At 33.3% G+C, this 21,689-nt stretch overlaps 3 protein-coding genes across 5 annotated transcripts; 1 reads left to right on the forward strand and 2 right to left on the reverse strand.

The window, feature by feature from the left end:
- Positions 1-10,366: 10,366 nt before the first annotated feature.
- Positions 10,367-17,601, forward strand: LOC111697521 (uncharacterized). Of its 3 annotated transcripts, none has more exons than XM_023467548.1 (5): positions 10,367-10,398; positions 13,013-13,142; positions 15,214-15,342; positions 16,638-16,818; positions 16,956-17,601. In XM_023467548.1, the coding sequence occupies exons 2-5, from the start codon at positions 13,095-13,097 to the stop codon at positions 17,048-17,050; spliced, it is 453 nt and encodes a 150-aa protein (XP_023323316.1). In that variant the 5' UTR covers positions 10,367-10,398; positions 13,013-13,094; the 3' UTR covers positions 17,051-17,601. The 3 variants fall into 3 exon arrangements, with proteins under 3 accessions (XP_023323316.1, XP_023323315.1, XP_023323317.1); XM_023467547.1 differs by lacking the exons at positions 10,367-10,398; positions 13,013-13,142 and adding exons at positions 11,953-12,217; positions 12,946-13,012; XM_023467549.1 differs by lacking the exons at positions 10,367-10,398; positions 13,013-13,142 and adding exons at positions 11,953-12,217; positions 12,946-13,012 and having other exon boundaries at positions 16,944-17,028.
- On the reverse strand, positions 17,552-18,866 carry LOC111697520 (uncharacterized). The gene is made up of 2 exons (XM_023467546.1): positions 18,794-18,866; positions 17,552-18,579 (listed from the first exon to the last, which is right to left on the reverse strand). The coding sequence occupies exons 1-2, from the start codon at positions 18,806-18,808 to the stop codon at positions 17,701-17,703; spliced, it is 894 nt and encodes a 297-aa protein (XP_023323314.1). The 5' UTR covers positions 18,809-18,866; the 3' UTR covers positions 17,552-17,700.
- Positions 18,867-20,528: 1,662 nt separating this feature from the next.
- On the reverse strand, positions 20,529-21,689 carry LOC111697518 (cuticle protein 18.6). Its single transcript, XM_023467543.1, has 2 exons — positions 21,627-21,689; positions 20,529-21,407 (listed from the first exon to the last, which is right to left on the reverse strand). The coding sequence occupies exons 1-2, from the start codon at positions 21,639-21,641 to the stop codon at positions 20,556-20,558; spliced, it is 867 nt and encodes a 288-aa protein (XP_023323311.1). The 5' UTR covers positions 21,642-21,689; the 3' UTR covers positions 20,529-20,555.

Raw genomic sequence — 21,689 nt, forward strand, 5'->3', positions numbered from 1 at the left:
CAACAATTAAAAGTTGAAATAGAAAATGGACGCGAGGCATTTTAGTGTAGATTTTTTGCATTTTAAATTTTATATTTTTGTACATTTTGAATATGTAGTTTTGTTGGGTTTGATCATATCTTGACTAAGTTTCATTACACAGTCAGGACATTCTTAAATACAGTTAGTTAAACTTACATCATAGTGTATGATGTAGACTAAATAGATTTTTAAGTACAATAGGTGGCAACAGAGAAATGAACCAATTATACACAACGTCACAAGTGTCAAATATAACAAGGAAAACGAAATTTTCTCACATTTGTTGACATGTTTTTCGAGATTAAATAAAAAAGTGTAAAGAAAATAAAGAACACATAAAATTGCACTTATTTTACTATAAGATAAGCACTTATCACTATTATTCATAATTTTGTTTGACACAAAAACTGAGTCGGAATACAGCTGTACTGAGAGTGTACAAATTCTACGTTGCCATCTACTGTATTAGAATCTATTTTATGTAGACTAAAAGTCGCAGGAGAATAAGAAACACTGACTAATATTTCTTTATTGTCCTACTTGAAACTACCATGGTCGGTTTTGCTTTATGTTTTCATTAATTGTAATATTGTTAGACTGCATGCAAAAAGAAAGTGGAATAATAAAATTATTCGAATTATGAGGGCCTTCATAGCTTTTAATAATATTTTTTATTGGCTTGAAAATGGGAAAATATATAAAATCAGGGACTTTTGTTCTCAGTTTTGTATCCCTGTATTTATATTTAGCAATGTTTTTTTAATCTCTTTTCAAACATCAAATTTTTTAGAGGTTTTATGCTTAAAATAAATTATATGCACTGGCTTGTTTCTGCGCTAAATCATTTAGTAAACCATCAAAATACTCAATTGAATTCGGAAACCAAAAACCAAGCTTCAAAACATCATATTTAAAGGGAGTGTTCGCGAAAAATTAAAGGGGGTATAGTCTTAATGCGATAAAAAAGCGCTTTTGATCGCTACTAATCTTACTTCTATCTGTTGCGCCTATAAGGAGAAAATTGTTAAAAACGACTAATACCGAAGAACGTAGTGTCCATACAAATTCAGAAAGATGCAACTCGGATTGTAAACAAATCAATTTAATTCCAAACAAATCATTCAGATATTACAAACAATAGTCATCGATTGTTATCTGAGAGTTACTTTTGAAAACATTTATTCGACTGTTCCGTGGATTTTTGATAATAAAGAGCTTGGGTCGTCTTTACAGTCTCGCCCTTTGTGAGTAGCCCCTGTATAAAAAAGTAAAATCTTAACATAACATAATGATACTTATAATTGGGATTAAACTTGTTATAAACATGATTCTGCACATCGTACAATAGTTTAACTTAATCCCGTAATCACACAAACGATATATCATTTAATGACAATTCCTTTGTAAAGAGCTGGTTTCCCCATGAACCTGCATAAGTAAGTTTTAGATCAGCAGGATTCAAGGAAAAGTGTTGAATACTAAAAAACAGGTGTTTATTAAGGAACTTTACCATTTACCATTCCGCTTTTGTTTGGGAACGTGGAATTTAATGAACCCCAGATTTTAACCTCTTTTTGGTAATTTTTGCTCCCCCTGGTTCCCCCTAGCTCCCTCTGGCTCCCCCTTGCTCTCCCTGACTCTCCCTAGCACTCCCTAGATACCCACAAGCTCCCCCTGACTACTAGCTCCCCCTAGCTCCCCTAGCTTCTCTAAGCTCTCTCCTATGTACATTGTAATTGCTACGCGGTACATACCATGTAATTTTGACATTAACACAAATATTAATCAATCAATCAATCATGTAAACAAACAAACAAACTATGCTACAGGAAAACAATACAAAAATATTGGAAGAAATAAGTCTGATTATTCGAGAGTCAAGAAAAACCAGTTTTTTTTCCATTTATAGATTCTCATTAAAGGGACAGTTGACATAATTTCAAAGGATTCACAACGGTACCCTTTAAACCAATTTCTTGGTTTTCAATACTCCCATATTTTTTAGATGAGTTGATGCACAATGGTACGTATAACATTATACGGTACTTCCATGCTTTTCATAAGTTGATGTACCATGGTACATTTACTACTGTATATGTATAATGTATAATACTGTTTTTAGGAGTTGATGTACAATGGTACATATAACAGTGTACAACACTTACATGTTAATCATTTAGGAGTTGATGTACGTTACATATACCATTGTACAGCACTTATATGTTTATTATTTAGGAGTTTATGTACAATGGTATAAATACCATTGTACAATACTTCCTGTTTTGAGGAGTTGATGTACCATGGTACTTATAATACTGTATGTACAGTACTTTCATATTTATAAGAGGTTGGTGTACAATGGTACATATACTTGTACAATGCTTCCATGTTTATAATGAGTTGATGTACCATGGTACATATAACATTGTACATTATATGGATACCTTTATTATTGGACTGAGATCAGATTTAATACAGAGTGAGAACTAGAAAACAGTGGAAGACGACCTTAAACTAATAATTAAGTGTATTTAATGTTTTAAACAAAACAAATGGTTATCCTAATGACTTAATAAATCACTTATGTAGTGAATTGGGTCTTCTTATGAAAGGTCTTCTTATGCTGCGATGTTTTGATGTACGTATGAGATAACAGAATCTATTTATATGAAGTAGTAATCTATGTTTGTTTGTTTGTTTGTCCAATCATAACTCAGGAACCCCTTCGACCGATTTGCCTCCAATTTTTAACTGGGGATCTTAGAAAATCACAAGTATCTTCTTAGCTTGGTTTTGAGATTTTAAGTTGAGTGGATCGACTTTATAGGGAAAAATAGCTAACATCGTAATTTACGACCTAGCGCTGGTAAACGGCTGGAGTAACTATGAGTACCCGGCCTGGGCAACGCAGGTTTTCCCAATCTAGTCTGTTTTTAAAGTTGTAATCTATATTTGTTTGTTTTATTTCCGATCAAAACCTGGGAACCCCTGGACTGAGGAACTCGTTAGAACAACGGGAATGTTCTATACTTGGCTTTGAGATTCTAATTTAAGTGAAAAGTAGCTAAAACAGTAATTTACAACCAAGTGCGGGTAAACGGCGGGAGTAACTATGAGAACCCTGAGCTCGAGCTTGTATCTGTATAAACCTGTTTCATCTACTATTCAACATTAACTATTATTAACTGTTCTCCAGCTTTGTCAATATATACAGTGTAAGGTGTATACACTGTACAAGGGAATATTCAATATATACTTTTATTATAGGGATCAAAGGGAATATTCATCATTTTTAACTGGATCTTAGGGATCGTTCATAAATAAACTGGATCAAAGGGAATATTCATCATTTTTAAAATAAATAAACTGGATCAAAGGAAATATTCATCATTTTTAAACTGGATCTAAGGGATCGTTCATAAATAAACTGGATCAAAGGGAATATTCATCATTTTTAAAATGAATCTTAGGGATCGTTCATAAATAAACTGGATCAAAGGAAATATTCATCATTTTTAAACTGGATCTAAGGGATCAATCATAAATAAACTGGATCAAAGAGATTATTCATCATTATAAACTTGATCTAAGGGAGCGTTCATAAATAAACTGGATCAAAGGGATCGTTCATAAATAAACTGGATCAAAGGGATCGTTCATAAAAAACTGGATCAAAGGAAATATTCATCATTTTTAAACTGGATCTAAGGGATTGTAAATAAATAAACTGGATCAATGGGAATATTCATCATTTTTAAACTGAATCTAAGTGATCGTTCATAAATAATTGGATCAAAGGAACTATTCATCATTTTTTAACTGGATCTAGAGGATCGTTCATAAACAAACTGGATCAAAGGGATCGTTCATAAATAAACTGGATCAAAGGGAATATTCATCATTTTTAAACTGGATCTAAGGGATCGTTCATAAATAAACTGGATCTAAGGGAATATTCATCATTTTTAAATTGGATCTAAGGGAGCGTTCATAAATAAACTGGATCTAAGGGAATATTCATCATTTTTAAACTGGATCTATGGGATCGTTCATAAATAAACTGGATCTAAGGGAATATTCATCATTTTTAAAATCGATACAAGGGATCGTTCACAAATAAACTGGATCTAGGGGATCGTTCATAAATAAACTGGATCTAAGGGATCGTTCATAAATAAACTGGATCTAAGGGATCTCACATGAATAAACCGGATCTAAGGGATCGTTCATAAATGAAGTGGATGTAAGGGATTGTTCATAAATTCCAACATAGATATTGGAAACAAAGTTTTTTCGAATAACGTGAAAGAAAATTGTCTCTATTTTTAATTTTTGAAATTTTAAATTTAAAATACAAGTTCTTATTTTCGTTTATTTGTCTTTAATATGTCCCCTTCACGCACCTCTGTCTCCTTAGTAAAAGTAAACTCAACCTTTATGAAGCATAAAGTCTGACCTTGATGCACCGTCTAGTCCTGTCCATAGAGCTAGGTACAGTACAAACTAGGACCGGAAAGGTTGACCTGGCTCGGAAATTCAAATGTACTACGGCTGCCCGTGCCTTATCTATCGATTTGGCTATGTTCTATACAACAATTATATCAAAATAAAAAAAGTAAGTTGTGAATTTAAATTTCCGAAGAAAGAAATGCAAACCTAAAAGGTTTGAAAGTCTCAATGATAAATTATCTAATATGACCTACAAATGTCAAGTTAAATAAATGAATAAAGAACGTTTTAAAATTCCCCTCAAAACCGGTTTTAACCAAAAACTAGCTTTTAACATGAATTAATTGTTTTCATTTAACATAACTATTAAATAATGAATGAAGTTAGAAAAATAAAATCTGCTTTTAGTTTGTCAATTAAATTGAGATTCATTTTCTTCTGTAATGATTAAGGGTTGAGGACTGAACCTCTCTACTCGGAGTTAGGATGGATAGAACTGAACCTCTATACTCGAAACAAGGATGTATAGAACTGAACCTCTATACTCGGAGTAAGAATGGATAGAACTGAACCACTTTACTCGGAGTAAGGATGAATAGAACTGAACCACTTTACTCGGAGTAAGGATGGATATAACTGAACCTCTATACTCGGAGTAAGGATGGATAGAACTGAACCAGTAAGGATGGATAGAACAGAACCTCTATACTCGGAGTAAGGATGTATAGAACTGAACCTCTATACTCGGAGTAAGGATGGATAGAACTGAACCACTTTACTCGGAGTAAGGATGGATAGAACAGAACCTCTATACTCGGAGTAAGGATGTATAGAACAGAACCTCTATACTCGGAGTAAGGATTATAGAACTGAACCTCTATACTCGGAGTAAGGATGGATAGAACAGAACCTCTATACTCGGAGTAAGGATGGATAGAGTTGAACCTCTATACTCGGAGTAAGGATGAATAGAGTTAAACCTCTATACTCGGAGTAAGGATGGATATAACTGAACCTCTATACTCGGAGTAAGGTTGGATAGAACTGAACCTCTATACTCGGAGTAAGGATAGATAGAACTGAACCTCTATACTACTTGGGTTTTGCCTCTGTACAACACATTTAAAACAAAGAACATAAAAGTCTTACATAAAGACAATTTCACCGATCTCTTTAGTCTTTAGCTCTTTGTGTTTTAGAAAATCAAATTCTAATTAGTTTACTTGAGAAAATAATAATTGAAAAGTTGCCATTCGGAGAATTCACCTTTATTTAGAAAATTTTGGGAAATAACCTCTTTATTTAATTTTCTGTTGGGTAATACCATGGGTAATACATTTTTTTTTTAACTTCAGCTTTGTTCTGAATTGTTTGAAATATTTCTGCTTAAGCAGGTATTTCTATGTAAAGGAACTGAGTTCTTGCAACGAACTCTTGTTTTAAAATCTCCATATCTTTGCATATGTTTTTGTAGACTAGATGCCTTACTCCGACAATTCTTTGGTCTGTATCAATCCAGATACAATTCGCTCTAGAACTCTATGCTCTCTTCATGAGAACGAATACTAAAGTCTGTATCAATCCAGATACAAATCTCGCTCTATAACTCTATACTCTCTTCACGAAAACTAATACTTCAGTGTGTATTTATCCAGATACAACTCTCTCTGTATTCCTAAGTATGTATCAATCCAGATACAACTCGCTCTCAAACTCTATACTCTCTACACGAGAACTATAATACGTCTGACCATAATAAAACAGTGGTTCATATCCAACTAAACTATATTTGAGTATCCAGGTACGGATAAAGATTAAAACAGAGTTCATATCCAACTAAACTATATTTGAGTATCCAGGTACGGATAAAGATTAAAACAGAGTTCATATCCAACTAAACTATATTTGAGTATCAGGTACAGATAAAGATTAAAACAGAGTTCATATCCAACTAAACTATATTTGAGTATCCAGGTACAGATAAAGATTAAAACTGACCGATAATACGGTTAGATGATTATAACGTAATATATATACATTTAGATTCAGGTTTCCAAGATATTCCTACCAAAGCTTAAACTTCGCAAACAACTTTTACTAAAGGTTTCCATTGTAAAGTTTAACCTTTGGTAGTAATTATGTAGTAGGAGACATTTGTAACCTTTGATAGGAATTATTTGGAAAATTGAACATTTTGCAGTAGTCCTTTGTAACCTGTGGTAGTAATTATGTAGTAGTAGTCCTTTGTAACCTTTGATAGGAACTATTTGGAAAATTGAACATTTTGTTGTAGTCCTTTGCAAAGCTAAACCTTTGGGTTATAGGAATTATTTTGAAAAATCTAACATTTGGTATTGGTCCTTTGGAAGCTTACCCTTTTTTGGAAAATTCTCCCTCCTAACAATCATTTTAAAAATTTACATATTTGGTAACATTCTTTGAGGATAAGTTACTGGATAAGTAACAAAAATGAGGGTGGGGGTGGGGGGAAGCTTATAATTAAAAAAAAAATTGTCAATGAAAAACATTTTTCTAGACTCCCCCCCCCACGTCTGAAAAAGTAAAACACCCAAAACAAGTTTCATGATTAAGGACATTATTAAGAATTCAGGACTCCAGTGCAACAGAACATGAAAAAACATTTCTAAAAAATCATTTTTGTAAAAACTTTTTTAAAAATGTTAAAAAAATAGAATTGAAGAAAAACGCTGCGTACGAAATAATAGGGGGCCGGCGGGGGGGGGGGGGTTGATTTGGACATTCATAATTTTTACTTAGTCCACAAAATAAGCAGAAGTTTCTACATAAATATTGTTTACATGAGTTATGTTAAGAACTTCTCACATTATTAATATAATAATAATTATATTTACTTTATTTTTACAAACTAATATAATAAATAATATTAATTTTGTAGAATTTTAATTATTATACACTTAATTTCCCCCCGGTCACGGGGAACGCATTTATACTACCTTGGAAACCCAGCTTAGTCCGGAGTTTTCCCAAGAAAAGCCAACCAATTCAATTTAGAATTTGTAAACTAAACTAAGACGTTGTTCTAACATGTTCCCCAATTAAAAGTTGAAGCAAATCGGTCAATGAGTTATGAACCACGTAAGCAGACAGATAAACATAGATTACTTCTTTGTATATATAGAGGTAGAGGTGTTCAAATGTTTTATTTAACTACAGGGTGCCCCACATTAAATTATATAGTTTATAGCTCAAAATTGGAATTTTAGGGGCTTATAAGAAAATTTAAAAACAATGAATCACTTATAAAAAATGTACAAGGTTGATATAAAGGTTTTCCTCCAGAAAATACTTGTCTTTTCTAGTATTATGAGTGTATTTTGGCGTTAAAGCTTGGAGATAATCTTAGATGATATTGGACGCTCTGTACTAGCTGAAGTGCCCCGCGTATCCCAGGGTACTTATACAGTTACTCCAGGTACTTATAGTTACTCCGCGTACTTATAGTTACTCCGGGTACTTATAGTTACTCCAAGTACTTATAGTTACTCCGGGTACTTATAGTTACTCCGGGTACTTAGTACTTATAGTTACTCCGGGTACTTATAGTTACTCCGGGTACTTATAGTTACTCCAGGTACTTATAGTTACTCCGGGTACTTATAGTTACTCCGGGTACTTATAGTTACTTTGGGTACCTATATAGTTACTCCCGCTGTACGCGTTCCATGTAAAGGTGGACCCACCTCCCTTAGAATCTCAAAACCAATTAAAGAACAATCCCGTGGTTCTTCCGAGTTCCCTAATTGAAATGTAAATCGGTCCAGGGGTTCTTGAGATATGATCGCACAAACAAACGGAGATTATATATTTATACTAGCTTGGGAACCCGGCGCTGCCCAGATTACTCATTCTCATAGTTACTCCCGCCGTTTACCCGCACTTTTTACCAGACAGAAAAAAAGAGATTACAACTTTATATATATCTATATAAATAAAGTTGTAATCTCTGTTTTTCTGTCTGTTTGACCGATCAAAAGTCAAGAATCCCTGGAATGATTTGCCTCAAACTTTGATTGGAGAACTTCGGAGACCCACGGAAATGTTCTATAGTTTGTTTTTGAGATTCTAAGTTGAGTGGGTCGACTTAGTTTCCCGGTAAAATCGTTTAAGTGTGGGTAAACGGCGGGAGTAACTTTTAGTAACCTGGGTAGCGCTGGGTTCCCAAGCTACTTTATATCTGTATCTCTTGATTAAGTAGCATTTTCACACCTTTAACATTTATTGAATACATAATGCTTTTTGGTAAAGTAAAATTTTTACTGAATGCTGGAACCTTTTATTGTAAACAAATGAATTTTGAATTAACATTTTTATATATCTATACATGTATATATCTACCCCTGTGCAGGTATATAGTAGTGGCTCTGATTAGTGCAGTATATAGTGAAATCTCAGTATGTATCCGGTACCCTCAATTCGTCCTATATACTTTATAATACAAATTTCACCCTTAAAATAGTCAATTTGTTAAATTGATACTTAAAGATTCAGTTAAATAGTGAAGAAAAAACATAAATTTTTTAAGATTTTTGTGATTTCGTTTGAATAAATTCCGGAATTTCCGGTTTCAATAAAGAAGTCAGGTTTAGACTAAAAAGTGCGTCAACCATGAAGAATCCGCAACATTATTGTCAGTTACTGACACAGTTTAAAAGAGATAACACGATATCTGTGGAAACAATGGTTAATCGCATGTTAAGCGTTTAGTTTTCTGCATAAATAGAAAGGAACTGATTACTCGGATCAAACTCTTATTTGCCATGCCTTTGAAATCGTGTTCTTTGTGGGTAATCAAGTAAATATGAATATATGTGTAACCCAGCTTTGTCGGGATTTCTTAAGAAGGAAAGAACATTCTCTCGTTGTTCTAAGTTCCCCATTTAAAATTTGAGGCAAATCGGTCCAGGGGTTCATGAGTTATGATCGAACTTCCTAACAGACAAACAAAGATTACTGTACTTTATATATAGGATGGATTGTTTGTTTTGTGTCAAAACGGCTAAACGGCCGAACCGATTGGGTCCTATTTTTTGAGGAACCAATTATTAAAAATATTTTAATAAAAACAGAAAAAGGAATTGAGTCTTTGTCACAAACTCAGATTTACTAATCCTTATATCTTTGCACCCCAAGTTCATAGACCTTAGATATTTTAAACTATGAATTCTGTTAGATAGAATTATCTTTGTTTGTAATGTTATGGAGTCACACCATTAGGCTGTAAAGATATAGAGATTCAAAATTTGTGTGGCAATGAATCAATTCTTTTGCGAACATTGAAATTCAATTGTAATTAATTCTTATATAACTAGGCTTTTTAGGCGCTTCGCGCCCATTTTTTTCAACTTTTAATTGTGACTTTATCTCTGAGCATCTTCTCTTTGTACATTATAAAACAAAAACAAAAAAGTTTGCGGATTTCATAATATTTTTTCACGCATTTTCAAAATTTTACAAAAATAAAAACTTTTAAACACAAATTTTTAAAATTTTGACCTTTCATAAACCTACCCTGGGGTCACAAAATTTGGGCCCGATCGGTTCAGCCGTCTTGACGTTTGGATACACACAAACAGACAAGCTAAATCTATGTATAGATGTGTAAAAAAAAACGGTTTCAGGCAAAGTAAACTTTACAGGCAAATTTTATTACAAGAAAGTGGGACGCGAAGCGTATCACTATTGCATTCGTTGTAAAATACTAACGCTAAAGTGCATTGTTGATCGAGTTGATTATTGTGACTCAGGCAGTAATTCACAGTGACTATACCACTACAGACAAAGTAGAAATTCAAAAATAATATTGTTATGTAAATACGCAAGGTCGGGTAAGACCTAAATATGGTCGTGCAGGGTTCGATCAAATATCAAGAACAGGAGTTAGAGAAGGTATAGTAGACCTAAATATGGTCGTGTAGGGAACATACTGTATTAAATGTACTCTACTGCATATAATTTGTGAACATTTCAGGCTGAAAGGGACTGACAAAATTCATACCGAGGGATGGCTAAATTCCACTCTAATATATTTCTATTCTCTTTGCTTTTGAACTACATGCCATTTTAAGCTTATTCAAGGAAATTAAATTTTTTATCTACCTTTCAAAATAAATACTTAAATTTCATCTATTTGACTCAAAAACAACGGTAATCACAGCAGAATAGATATCTGTAAGTAATTCGATATTAATTTCAGGATCACTGAGTTTTTATATTGTTTAGCCAGGGAGATCCGTTTAACATGAGAATTATACCAGTCAGGGAGATCCGTTTAACATGAGAATTAAACCAGTCAGGAAGATCCGTATAACATGAGAATTAAACCAACCAGGGAGATCCGTTTAACTTGAGAATTAAACCAGTCAGGGAGATCCGTTTAACATGAGAATTATACCAGTCAGGGAGATTCGTTTAGCATTAAAGAACAACCTAACAACTTGTATATGAAATAAAGGCGCATTTGATATTAAAAAATCATTTCTGTTAATATTATTTTCCAAGGGCAAAGTACATTTTTTTGGAGAACTATTAAAGTTATGCAACCTTAGTTCATATTCGTAATTACTTTACTAACAAAATAGTTTTTAATTCCAACTTATTTTTGTTGAAATGCCAAAGATAATATATATAGATATGCAGGCAGGTATAAATTTAGAGGTCTTGAGAAAAGGTGCAAACAGCACCATCTCTGTCGTACGCATGGCATTTTATCCTCTGGATTGTTGCTTATTTATCACTTTGTTTATGCGGGATAACACTAAATGCGTACTATAGTATCAACAATGTATACTGCATATTGTACTTAATGAAACAAATTAATCAATGCAAATAAAACTGAGGTAGGAATTTGACTAGACAAAGTTTAAATGTGCAAGTTGTACTGAATGGCATACGTATATTAACGCAATTTAAATAAAAATTATTACTATAAAAGTACATCGAATCTAGGACAAAGTACAACTGATCTGATCATAACATAAACAAAACGCGTACTGTATGTTTGTGTTACCTTGAAATTTAATTTTATTGGTCAAACAGGTCCAGATAGCAACACTTGAACTATACAGGATGCAATACGCGTACTGTATGTTTTTATAACATAAATGTGTATTTCCTACAGAAGGCAGCAAGGGGAGAAAGGAATATAGAAAGTAATCAATTTGCTATAGATGTCTCTCCTTGCACCTTTTCTCAAAGGTTCAAAAATTAGTTGTCTGCTACAATCAATTTAGGAAGGAGGTTTCTACCTGCCTGCATATCTATATATATATTATCTTTGTGAAATGCAAACTCCAGATTTTACATTTTTTCAATGAATTTCTAGAAATTTTTACGAAAAATCATTTTTGAGTCATGCCAGGCCCCACATAAAATTTGGACAGAATCGGTTTAGCGGAATAAAAAAAATACTAATACATCCTAACAATATGACAAAAAATAAAAAATAAAACCCTTTTTTTCAGACAAATTATTCCCAACCTCAATAAGGAGTTTAAAATGAGTCTTGATCATGATACTGACGTGAGTTGATGATCATAAATTGTAGCCTCTGATCTTGATCCTGATCCTAACCCTTGATCCTAACCCCGATATCAAGAGTCTGAATCCTGATCCTGATCCTGATCCTAGACCCTGATACTAACCCAGATATCAAGAGTCTGAATCCTGTTATGATGTTTCGTAAAGACGGAGTAGAGAAAAGACTAAGGGAGAAAAATATTCTAATTTAATAAAATCATTATTTTTAAAAAAAAAATTGATATTTAAAGATGCAAACTTTGCTAATTTTTTTTAGTAAAACAATTATTTAACTCTTTAAAGGGATTGTAAACTAATCTTAAGCTGTCCTTCTCTATTAAAAGGTGAAGCTACGTCCGATTCTTAAGGTACCCTTGAAAGCTCGGTCTAATCAAGTATGAATTAAAATATGTTTTTGTTCTCGAAAAACAAATTATTTTAATTTGTGATTTCACTGCAAAAGTGACTTGCGCGTTTCTTGCTTCAGAAATTATGGAGAAATTATCAAAATTAAGCGCTTTCGGTTAATCTACGTCATCTTCCATATTATTGATTAGATGAAGGTTTCAATACGGGCAGCCGTAGTACATTTGAATTTACCGAGCCGGGTCAACCTTTCTGGTCCCAGTTTGTACTGTATCACCCGGACATTGGGTAAATAAAGCAGACAACCAATAGGACTAGCCGGTGCAACAAGGTTGACGCGGTCAGACTTTAGGTTAAATTTAATTTAAATATGGAATACCCCTCTTTTAAATGGAGGGTACTTAAAATTACGGTTTCACAGTCCCTTTATTAATAGCTGCATTTTTAAACTTCTTGCTTTGAAATATATTGTTTGTTTTTTATTTTGTTTTTGTGCTCTGATTTTTTCTTTTTTGTGCTTTTATTTTTCAAAATGTTTTAATCTGACTGTAGACGGATAGTGAAAGGGGAGCAGGCGAATATCAGGCTTCTGGAGAAACAAGAACAGGAGTTAGAGAAGGTATAGTAGACCTAAATATGGTCGTGCAGGGTTCGATCAAATATCAAGAACAGGAGTTAGAGAAGGTATAGTAGACCTAAATATGGTCGTGCAGGGTTCGATCAAATATCAAGAACAGGAGTTAGAGAAGGTATAGCAGACCTAAATATGGTCGTGCAGGGTTCGATCAAATATCAAGCGTGTACAGTACGGAAAAAGACTAATTAGGTTTGGTTGGGTTAAAATATTTGTTTTATGCATATAAAAATATTTCCATCTCTTATCTTATAATGGATTGGGAAGGATAGAACAGTTTGTGACTCTAAGAGATTCCCTTGAATTCCCTTGAATTGTCGTCTTTGTTACAAATATTCCCCTTGTAGATATAATCTTTATTGTTTATAAATTACGTACCTGCTATTGTCTTCTTTATCCCGAATACTCCTCTGTACAGATATAATCTCAAAAGTTTTTTTTAACTTCGTACCTATAATTGTCGTCTTTATCACAATTTCTCCTATGTACAGATATAATCTCTATGGTTTATAAAATCCCTGTTATTATCGTCTTTATCACAATTTCTCCTAGGTACAGATATAATCTATATGGTTTATAAACTTCCCTGGAATTGTCGTCTTTGTTACAATTATACCTCTATGAAGAAATAATCACTTTGGTTTATAAAATCCCTGTTATTATCGTCTTTATCCCAATTATTCTTCTATGAAGATATAATCTCTATGCTTAATAATTCTCTGTTGAACAAAAAATCATTGAAGTGTAACAATTTCTTCTATTAGAGATGAATCTATAGAAAGTCTTAAAATTTTTATATTTTTACAGTAAGAACCAGAAAACTTAAAAATAGTAAGACGACATTAAAGAAATATAATTAAGTGTATTTGATGTTGTTACAAAGCAAACAGTTTTACTGGTAACATATTAAATCACTTATTAAGTGAAATATGTCTGTTTACGCTGCACAGAGTTTTCTGGTTCTTACTGTAGTAAAAAATGTGGACCTAAGGGAAATGGCGCTGGTCTGGCATGAGAAATCCAGTCACACTGCTTTGCAGACGAGTTCGTTATTATACACGCGCACTCTTTTGGTACAGACACACAATATGACTACAGTTTAGGAAATTGCAGAAAAAATTCGTTAATTTTAATTAAGCTTGAATAGCGAGTAGTTTATTGAAAACTTTATAAAATTATATTCTTTGCATGAAAATTTGGCGTATGGTGTTGACTTAAATATATAAAAAATATACTACATGTATTTTAAACTTATTTTTAAGTAAACAATTAACAATGAACAAATGTACTCTCCTTATTTACTGTATAAATACCGAGATTCTTATGTACTGTATATACCTTTAGTTCGTTATTACTTACACACACTCTTTTGGTACAAACACACACATAACGTTTCCGCCTTCTGGTTCCCACGCTAGTTTGATATGAAGATTAGACATCATCAATATTGGAACTTAGCTAACCTTCCACCTGGGGTTTGTGCATTAAGACCTAAAAAAATAATATGAAAAAAAAATTCAAAATTATGGACATTATTTAAACAACTTTGAATTTCATTTAATTAGGAATTATGTGTTAATTACTTAAATTATTTGATATTCAAAACAATTAAAGATTTAAAATGAATACAATTAATTATTTTTGATTCATGTTTGACAATGACCTATTTTTACCGACCTTCTCATTAACTCTCCAAGGACGAAATAATCACTAATACCTTACTAATTAGTTACTTACTTACTTACTTACTTACTTACTTACTTACTTACTTAATTACTTACTTACTTACTTACTTACTTACTGACTTAATTACTTACTTACTTACTTACTTACTTACTTACTCAATTACTTACTTACTTACTTACTGACTTAATTACTTACTTACTGACTTAATTACTTACTTACTTACTTACTTACTTACTTACTTCTTATTACTAACTTACTTGTTTAAATATAATCCTGGCGAATTAAAATAATTGAAAAGTTGATATAACAAGAATTTTAATTTATTTTGTGAATGATATTAGTCTATACTGCAAATTAAAATTGACAGCCTGCATTTTATTCCACATAATTTTGAAAATGTATTTCGGTCTAGGTTGAACAGAAAAAAAACCTTGCAGAAAGATTTACCCTTGGAAAACTTCATAAGTCAGGATGTTATTTTAAGATGATTTTTGTTTAAGGCTGTTGAAGACAATACAAGGCTTCTTGAGTCTCGGCTGAACAAGCAGACCCCCAACGAGATTAAGATAGAGAAGGAGGTGAACAAGCTCCAGGAGAAGCTGGACAAGATGAACTTGGAGCTAGAAAAGGTGAGCAGAGTGGGAGGAGGAATTAATGACCGGGGTGTCTATTATTTCTCTAAAATTATCCCAAAATTTTAGGGAGAACTACAGCTGGTATTCCAATAAAAGTGGGCATTAAGTGACGATTTGAATAATGTCTTTGTAAATTATTTTTGGTTTATTGCGGTGCTGCCTAATAGAAAAGCTTTATTTTCAGTTTATTGTGGTGCTGCCTAATATAAAAGCTTTATTTTTGGTTTATTGTGGTGCTGCTTAATAGAAAAGCTGTATTTTCGGTTTATTGTGGTGCTGTCTAACAGAAAAGCTGTATTTTCGGTTTATTGTGGTGCTGTCTAATAGAAAAGCTGTATTTTCGGTTTATTGTGGTGATGTCTAATAGAAAAGCTGTATTTTCGGTTTATTGTGGTGCTGTCTAATAGAAAAGCTGTAATCCGTAGAATATTTCGTCTGCTAGAGTTTAGATTTGTTTGTTATATTTTGAATGCATACTGTTGTACTTCGTAAAAGGAAAAATTCAAATACATTAAATACGGTTCCAGTTAAAGTTTTAAGATGTTGAATGAAAGAAGTTTTTATACAATTGTTCAGGTTGGTTCAATGCTCTATCAATCATGGTCTAATGGATATTAAATCCTGGAGCAAGAAATCTAGAATCCTCCAGTAATCCACTTAATAGACACACAAAAATTGAATTCTTCAAAAACTTATTTCTGATCTGATTTCTTCTAACAAACTCTAGTCTTTGATGGTTATTATATCGTTAGAACTGACGAGGGTCCACCCAGACTGAAATATATTTTCAATAAATGTGGAACTACTTTTTTACTCTACATAGGTTCGTTTGGTCCATCACCATCACCAAATTTAAAAAAAAAAACTCTAGTCTTTTAACTTTTGTTACCTTTGGTTTTTCAAACTATAAATTCTGCTAGATAAAATAGTCCAAGTTTGAAATATCAAAGGTTTACATCATATATGGATTAGGAAATTTGAGTTTGTGGCGAAGACTTAATTCCTTTGTTCCCTGTCTTCAATTCCAAACTTCATTCAGTTTTCGTTATAGATTAAATTTTACCACACATTTACAATCTTTTCTTTGATTTCTTATTTTCAGACTTTCATTCATCATCTTTTGATTTTTTTATGTTGACATATTTTGAACAAAGTAAATGAAATGTGATGCTTAAATAATTTTTTCCTTTACCTTTTTTCAAAATACAACACAATTTACTTTGGTTCACCTTCTGTCATTTTGAATTTTGTTTGTATTATCATTATTATTAAGGAATCTTATTTTTCAGCATCGGGAGGAGAGGGAGAAATCCTTAGAACCATACAGAAACCGTGATGATGAACTTAAGGAGAAGCTGAAGTTTGTGCGTCTTCAATTGGAAACTGTACGCGGCATGAGAGAGCGAAGCATGTCGTCTTCATCATTAAATGTTTCCGCTCCTGCTTTTGACCTTATTAGCAACACACAAGGCATCAATAGATTAAACTATATCTTATACAGTTTTATATTTTACTATTAAAAAACTTTTTTCGTCATATTACTTTAAAAGTGAGCTTATTATTTTATCTTTATTTTTAAACAAAAACTTATTGAGTTTAATGACCAGACATCAAGAGTGGATACTTCTCATCCTCTCCATCCTCCCCAACCTCTCCGAACCAACCTCCATCTTACAAAGAAGCCTTTGGAATCAACATTTAATCTATTTCTCCACTTTTCCAATATTCCGTCCTACAAAAAACCACTGAACCATGGATTATCCAGGGCGTCATGCATTTGGTTTCTTCCACTTGAATTCAATCCCGTTTTGGTCTGTAATTCCATAATCTTTAAACTTACGGAGTTATCTAAAAATACCTCTTAAATAAATAAAAAAAGAGAAAGGGCAAAAAATTATGTTTAATAGGTCAAATTTGGTTTAAGAGTCATAGTTCTGTAAAATAAAAATTAAAATGTTGAATCCGCGTGATTGGGAGAAAACAAATACTTGATGAAATTCTACCATTGTGTTCAACTTATTGAACACACTGTGAGAATTATTTATCACTAATTTCGTCTCAATAATATACAATAATCTCTTAATAATCTATTAGAATTAATAATTATTTTTTGGATGAAAATTTGCAAATTGATAATTCCATAAAAAAGTTTTGAACCCAGTAAATGTAAATACAGATGCTTTTTCAATTTATCGCTAACATGTATTTGAAAAAAGATATTATTCAATGATGACAAATAAATGAACAAGTTTACATTTAATTATTCCAATGCCCTGAGTTCAGGTGCAGCTCATTCCAAGTAAAGCAAAGGAAAGGTTTAGGAGAGGTCTGGTAAGATCAAGGTTTCGTGTTTTAGTTTCCAAAGAGAGGGGTAAGCCTGTCTCCAGCTAATTTTTTAGCTCTGAGGCCGGAAGCCTGGTTGTTCTGAACAGCACCTCTGGAGAAGCTTGACTTTCTAGAGATGGCACTGTTAACAGCCTGGGAAATCTGGGGCTGAAGAGCGGCGATAATTTGAGAAATCAGAACAGACTGATCTACAGAAGAGGTGGTTGCAGAAAAGTTGTTGCTGGCCACACTGCTGGCACTGTTGCTGTTAAAAGCATTGTTGCTGTTGAAAGCACTGTTGCTGTTAAAACCGTTGTTCTTGTTGGCATTAAATGAAGAGCTGGTGGCTCCAGTAGCAACACCAGTACCTGCTCCAGAGTAAGATGGACGAGCACTGATGTCAACAGCTCCCTCCTTTTTATCCACAGTCTGGGTAAATCCCATAGCTCCAGCCTGGTAGTTGACAGTGATCAAAGATCCTTCTGGGTCTACGTAGGAGTAGGTTCCAGTGACATCATCACCGTCCCTCTTCTCTGACTGGCTGATGAAGGTCTGCTCCTCCTCATCAGCAACCTTGAACTCATAGTTGTATTCAGGACGAGCTACAGGTCCAACATCACTTTGTCCGTTGGAACCTCCAGGTCTTGAAGCAGAGGCTCCAGCTGCGCTGAATCCTTGAGCAGATGTAGAAGATGATCCAAATGAGTTGAATCCTTGGGCTGATCCTGAAGAGCTGCCAGCTGCAAACCCGGTAGAAGAGAAACTTCCTCCAAGGTTTCTCAAAGCATCGGCAACTGCTTGGGCAATAGATGGTTGAAGAGCAGTCACAACATTTGTTACAATGACCTCCTCATTGACCTGCCCCTGCCCTAGGGTAAGGCCAACCACACACAGGGATATCAACGCCTGGAAAAGTCTTTTTATAATTTTTAATACAAAGAGCAAGTAAGTAGGTATAAAGAAAGAAACTATAATAGGAAATAAGAGAATGTAAGTGGCTAAACAGAAGACACAAAAAAGGATTTCAGAGCATAAGAAAAGCGTTAAAGGACGAGAAGTAAGAAAGATAAAATGAGAAGATTTATCAATTCTAAAATAGAGATATGTATTAAAATCTTACTCTTGTTGCAACCATTGTGTGGGGAGGATGAGAATGGATTGAAGATAGTTGGATGGTCCTGGGTTTATATACCCCTTTCGGATACTTTAGACAGGTTTATACAATGCATATTTTCCCGGTTTTATTACAAAGTAATCTGGAGGAAAATCTCAAAATATATACATTCATATCTTGTTCTTCTTCCTATTTTTCATTGTTTGATTTTAAAGAAGAAAATGAAAAAGAATTGAAAGCTTTTTTACTTAATAAAAAACAGAAATTTCTACTGTAATTTCAAGTTTCCATCCATGATATGTCCGTTTACAATGGTACCCTTGAAACCTTCACTTGATAAATAATGTGAAAGATATATTCGTTTTTCTAGGTGTAAAGGACTGTTAACATAATTCTCATTGCAAAGATGGCAATGGCCGATTCGCTTTAAAACCTTTGTTTTGTTTGATATGAATATTTATAATTTTGAAAACTGTTTTATTTTCAATTGGGGTTTATCTACAAAAGTGACTTTCTCAATTCAATTGCATTTAATCGCAGAAAACATATTTTGATTAGATAAATGTTTTAAGGGTACCATCGTGAATTTAGCATTGCCATCTTAGCATGGAGGGTCAGTCACAATTACACTTCCATTCCATTTAAGATTGTCAGTTCCAGCATTCTTGTCCTGCAGTCGAAATGACCAAATCACTTTTAAAGAGAAACCACAATTTCAAATAATCAGTTTTTGAAATTATCTTATTCTCTTACATTCATACTCGCTATATACATTCTAGAAAGAGTTTTTCTTATTTTTTATATTTTAAATTTAATTTTTTTTTTAAAGTGTTGATCTTATTTTCTTATCTCTTAAATTCAATTTTCTTACTTTACAGTTTTATCATTTTTCTTATTTTTTCAATTTTTTTGCTGAAATGTTTTATCTTTTTTTCTGATCTCTTCAACTCAATTTTATTTCTAAAAGAGTTGATCTTATTCTTTTATCTTTTAAGCTCAACTTTCTTTCTAAAAGGTTTTATTTTATTTGTTTCTCTTAAACTCAGTTTTCGTTCTAAAAGGGTTTATCTTATTTTCTAATCTCCTGAACTCAATTTTCATTCTGAATGGGCAGATGATCTTTTTTTCTAACAGAGTTGTGGCATTTTATGAATTATAACCCCCGGGAGGGAAAATGATAATAAATTTGGACTTCCAAAGGGTCATTTTTATGTCATCCTTTTTCATAAACCCCCCCCCCCCATCATTTATTTTCCCCAATTAAGAAAGAGAAGCCCTAAAAAATATCATTCCTAACCTCAGGGGGAGGGTGATAATTTTGAAGAAAATATACACATTTGATCTCATTCTTTTATCTCCTAAACTCAATTTTCATTTTAAAAGGATTGATCTTATTCTCGATCTTATCTCTTACAATTAATTTTTATTTTAAAAGTGTTTATCTTTATTAGAATTCTCCAATATCTCATCTATATTCTCAAAGAAACATGTCTTATACTGTCATAATTTTTGTCTCTTACTTTTAAACTCAATTTTCATTCTAAAAGGTTCTTATCTTATTCTAATTCTCTTAACTCTTAAACTCAAGTTTCATTCCAAGAAGTGTGATCTTATTCTCTTAATAAGATTTTTAAAGTTAAGTAAAACTTTTAAGTAAAATATTTTCTAACATCAAAAATATCATAATTTATTTCAAAGTATTTTCTATGGTGAGACACTGTTCTAACTAAATGGCAAAATGTTGATCAATAACATGTATTCATATATCCTAAGCTCTCAGGTCAATCAGGTCAATCTGGTCAGTCTGAGCAGTTGCAGGGTTGGTCTGAACAGCGCCACTGGAGGAGCTGAAGAAGCTTGACTGTCTAGAGATGGCGCTGTTGACAGCCTGGGAAATCCTGGGCTGAAGAGCAGCGATAATTTGAGAAACCAAAACAGACTGATCTACAGAAGAGGTGGTGGCAGTTCCAGAAAAGTTGTTGATGTTGTTCTTAACATTGCTAGGCTCACTGCTAATACTGTTTCTATTGAAAGAAGAACTAGTGGTTCTAATTGCAACTCTGGTACCTGCTCCATCATGAGATGAACGGGCTCTGATCTGAACAGCTCCCTCCTGCTTTTCTATATTCTGGGTGAATCCCATAGCCCCTGCCTGGTATTTGACAGTGATAAGAGATCCTGTTGGGTCAATGTAAGAGTAGGTTCCAGTGACATCATCACCATCCCTCTTCTCTGACTGGCTGATGAAGGTCTGCTCCTCCTCATCAGCAACCTTATACTCAAAATTGTATTCAGGGCGAGCTGCAACAGCAATACCAGCAGGTCCAACACCAGCTGGTCTGTTGGAACCTCCAGGTCTTGAAGCAGATGCTCCAGCTGCGCTGAATCCTTGAGCAGATGTAGAAGATGATCCGAATGAGCTGAATCCTTGGGCTGATCCTGAAGAGCTGCCAGCTGCAAACCCGGTAGAAGAGAAACTTCCTCCAAGGTTTCTCAAAGCATTGGCAACTGCTTGGGCAATAGATGGTTGAAGAGCAGTCACAACATTTGTTACAATGACCTGTTCATTGATATGCCCCTGCCCTAGGGTAAGACCAACCACACACAGGGATATCAACGCCTGGAAAAAAATATTTCTATCACTTTTGATTTAAAGAGTGAGTAACCAAGTAAAGAAAAAATAAACTAAAAATAATAAGAGAGTGTAAGTGGTTAAACTTATGACAGAGATAATGATTGCAGAAAATAAGAAAAGCGTTATAGGACAAGATGTCAGCAAGAGAAAATGAGTAGATGACAATTTTAAAGTATCAAATAGAGAAATTAATGAAAATCTTACTTTTGTTGCAACCATTGTGTGCGGCGGATGGAAATAGAGTAAAGATTGTTGGATGAACCTGGG

Source organism: Eurytemora carolleeae, unplaced genomic scaffold, assembly GCF_000591075.1.
Source record: "Eurytemora carolleeae unplaced genomic scaffold, Eaff_2.0 scaffold265, whole genome shotgun sequence".
Taxonomy (NCBI): Eukaryota; Metazoa; Arthropoda; class Copepoda; order Calanoida; family Temoridae; genus Eurytemora; species Eurytemora carolleeae.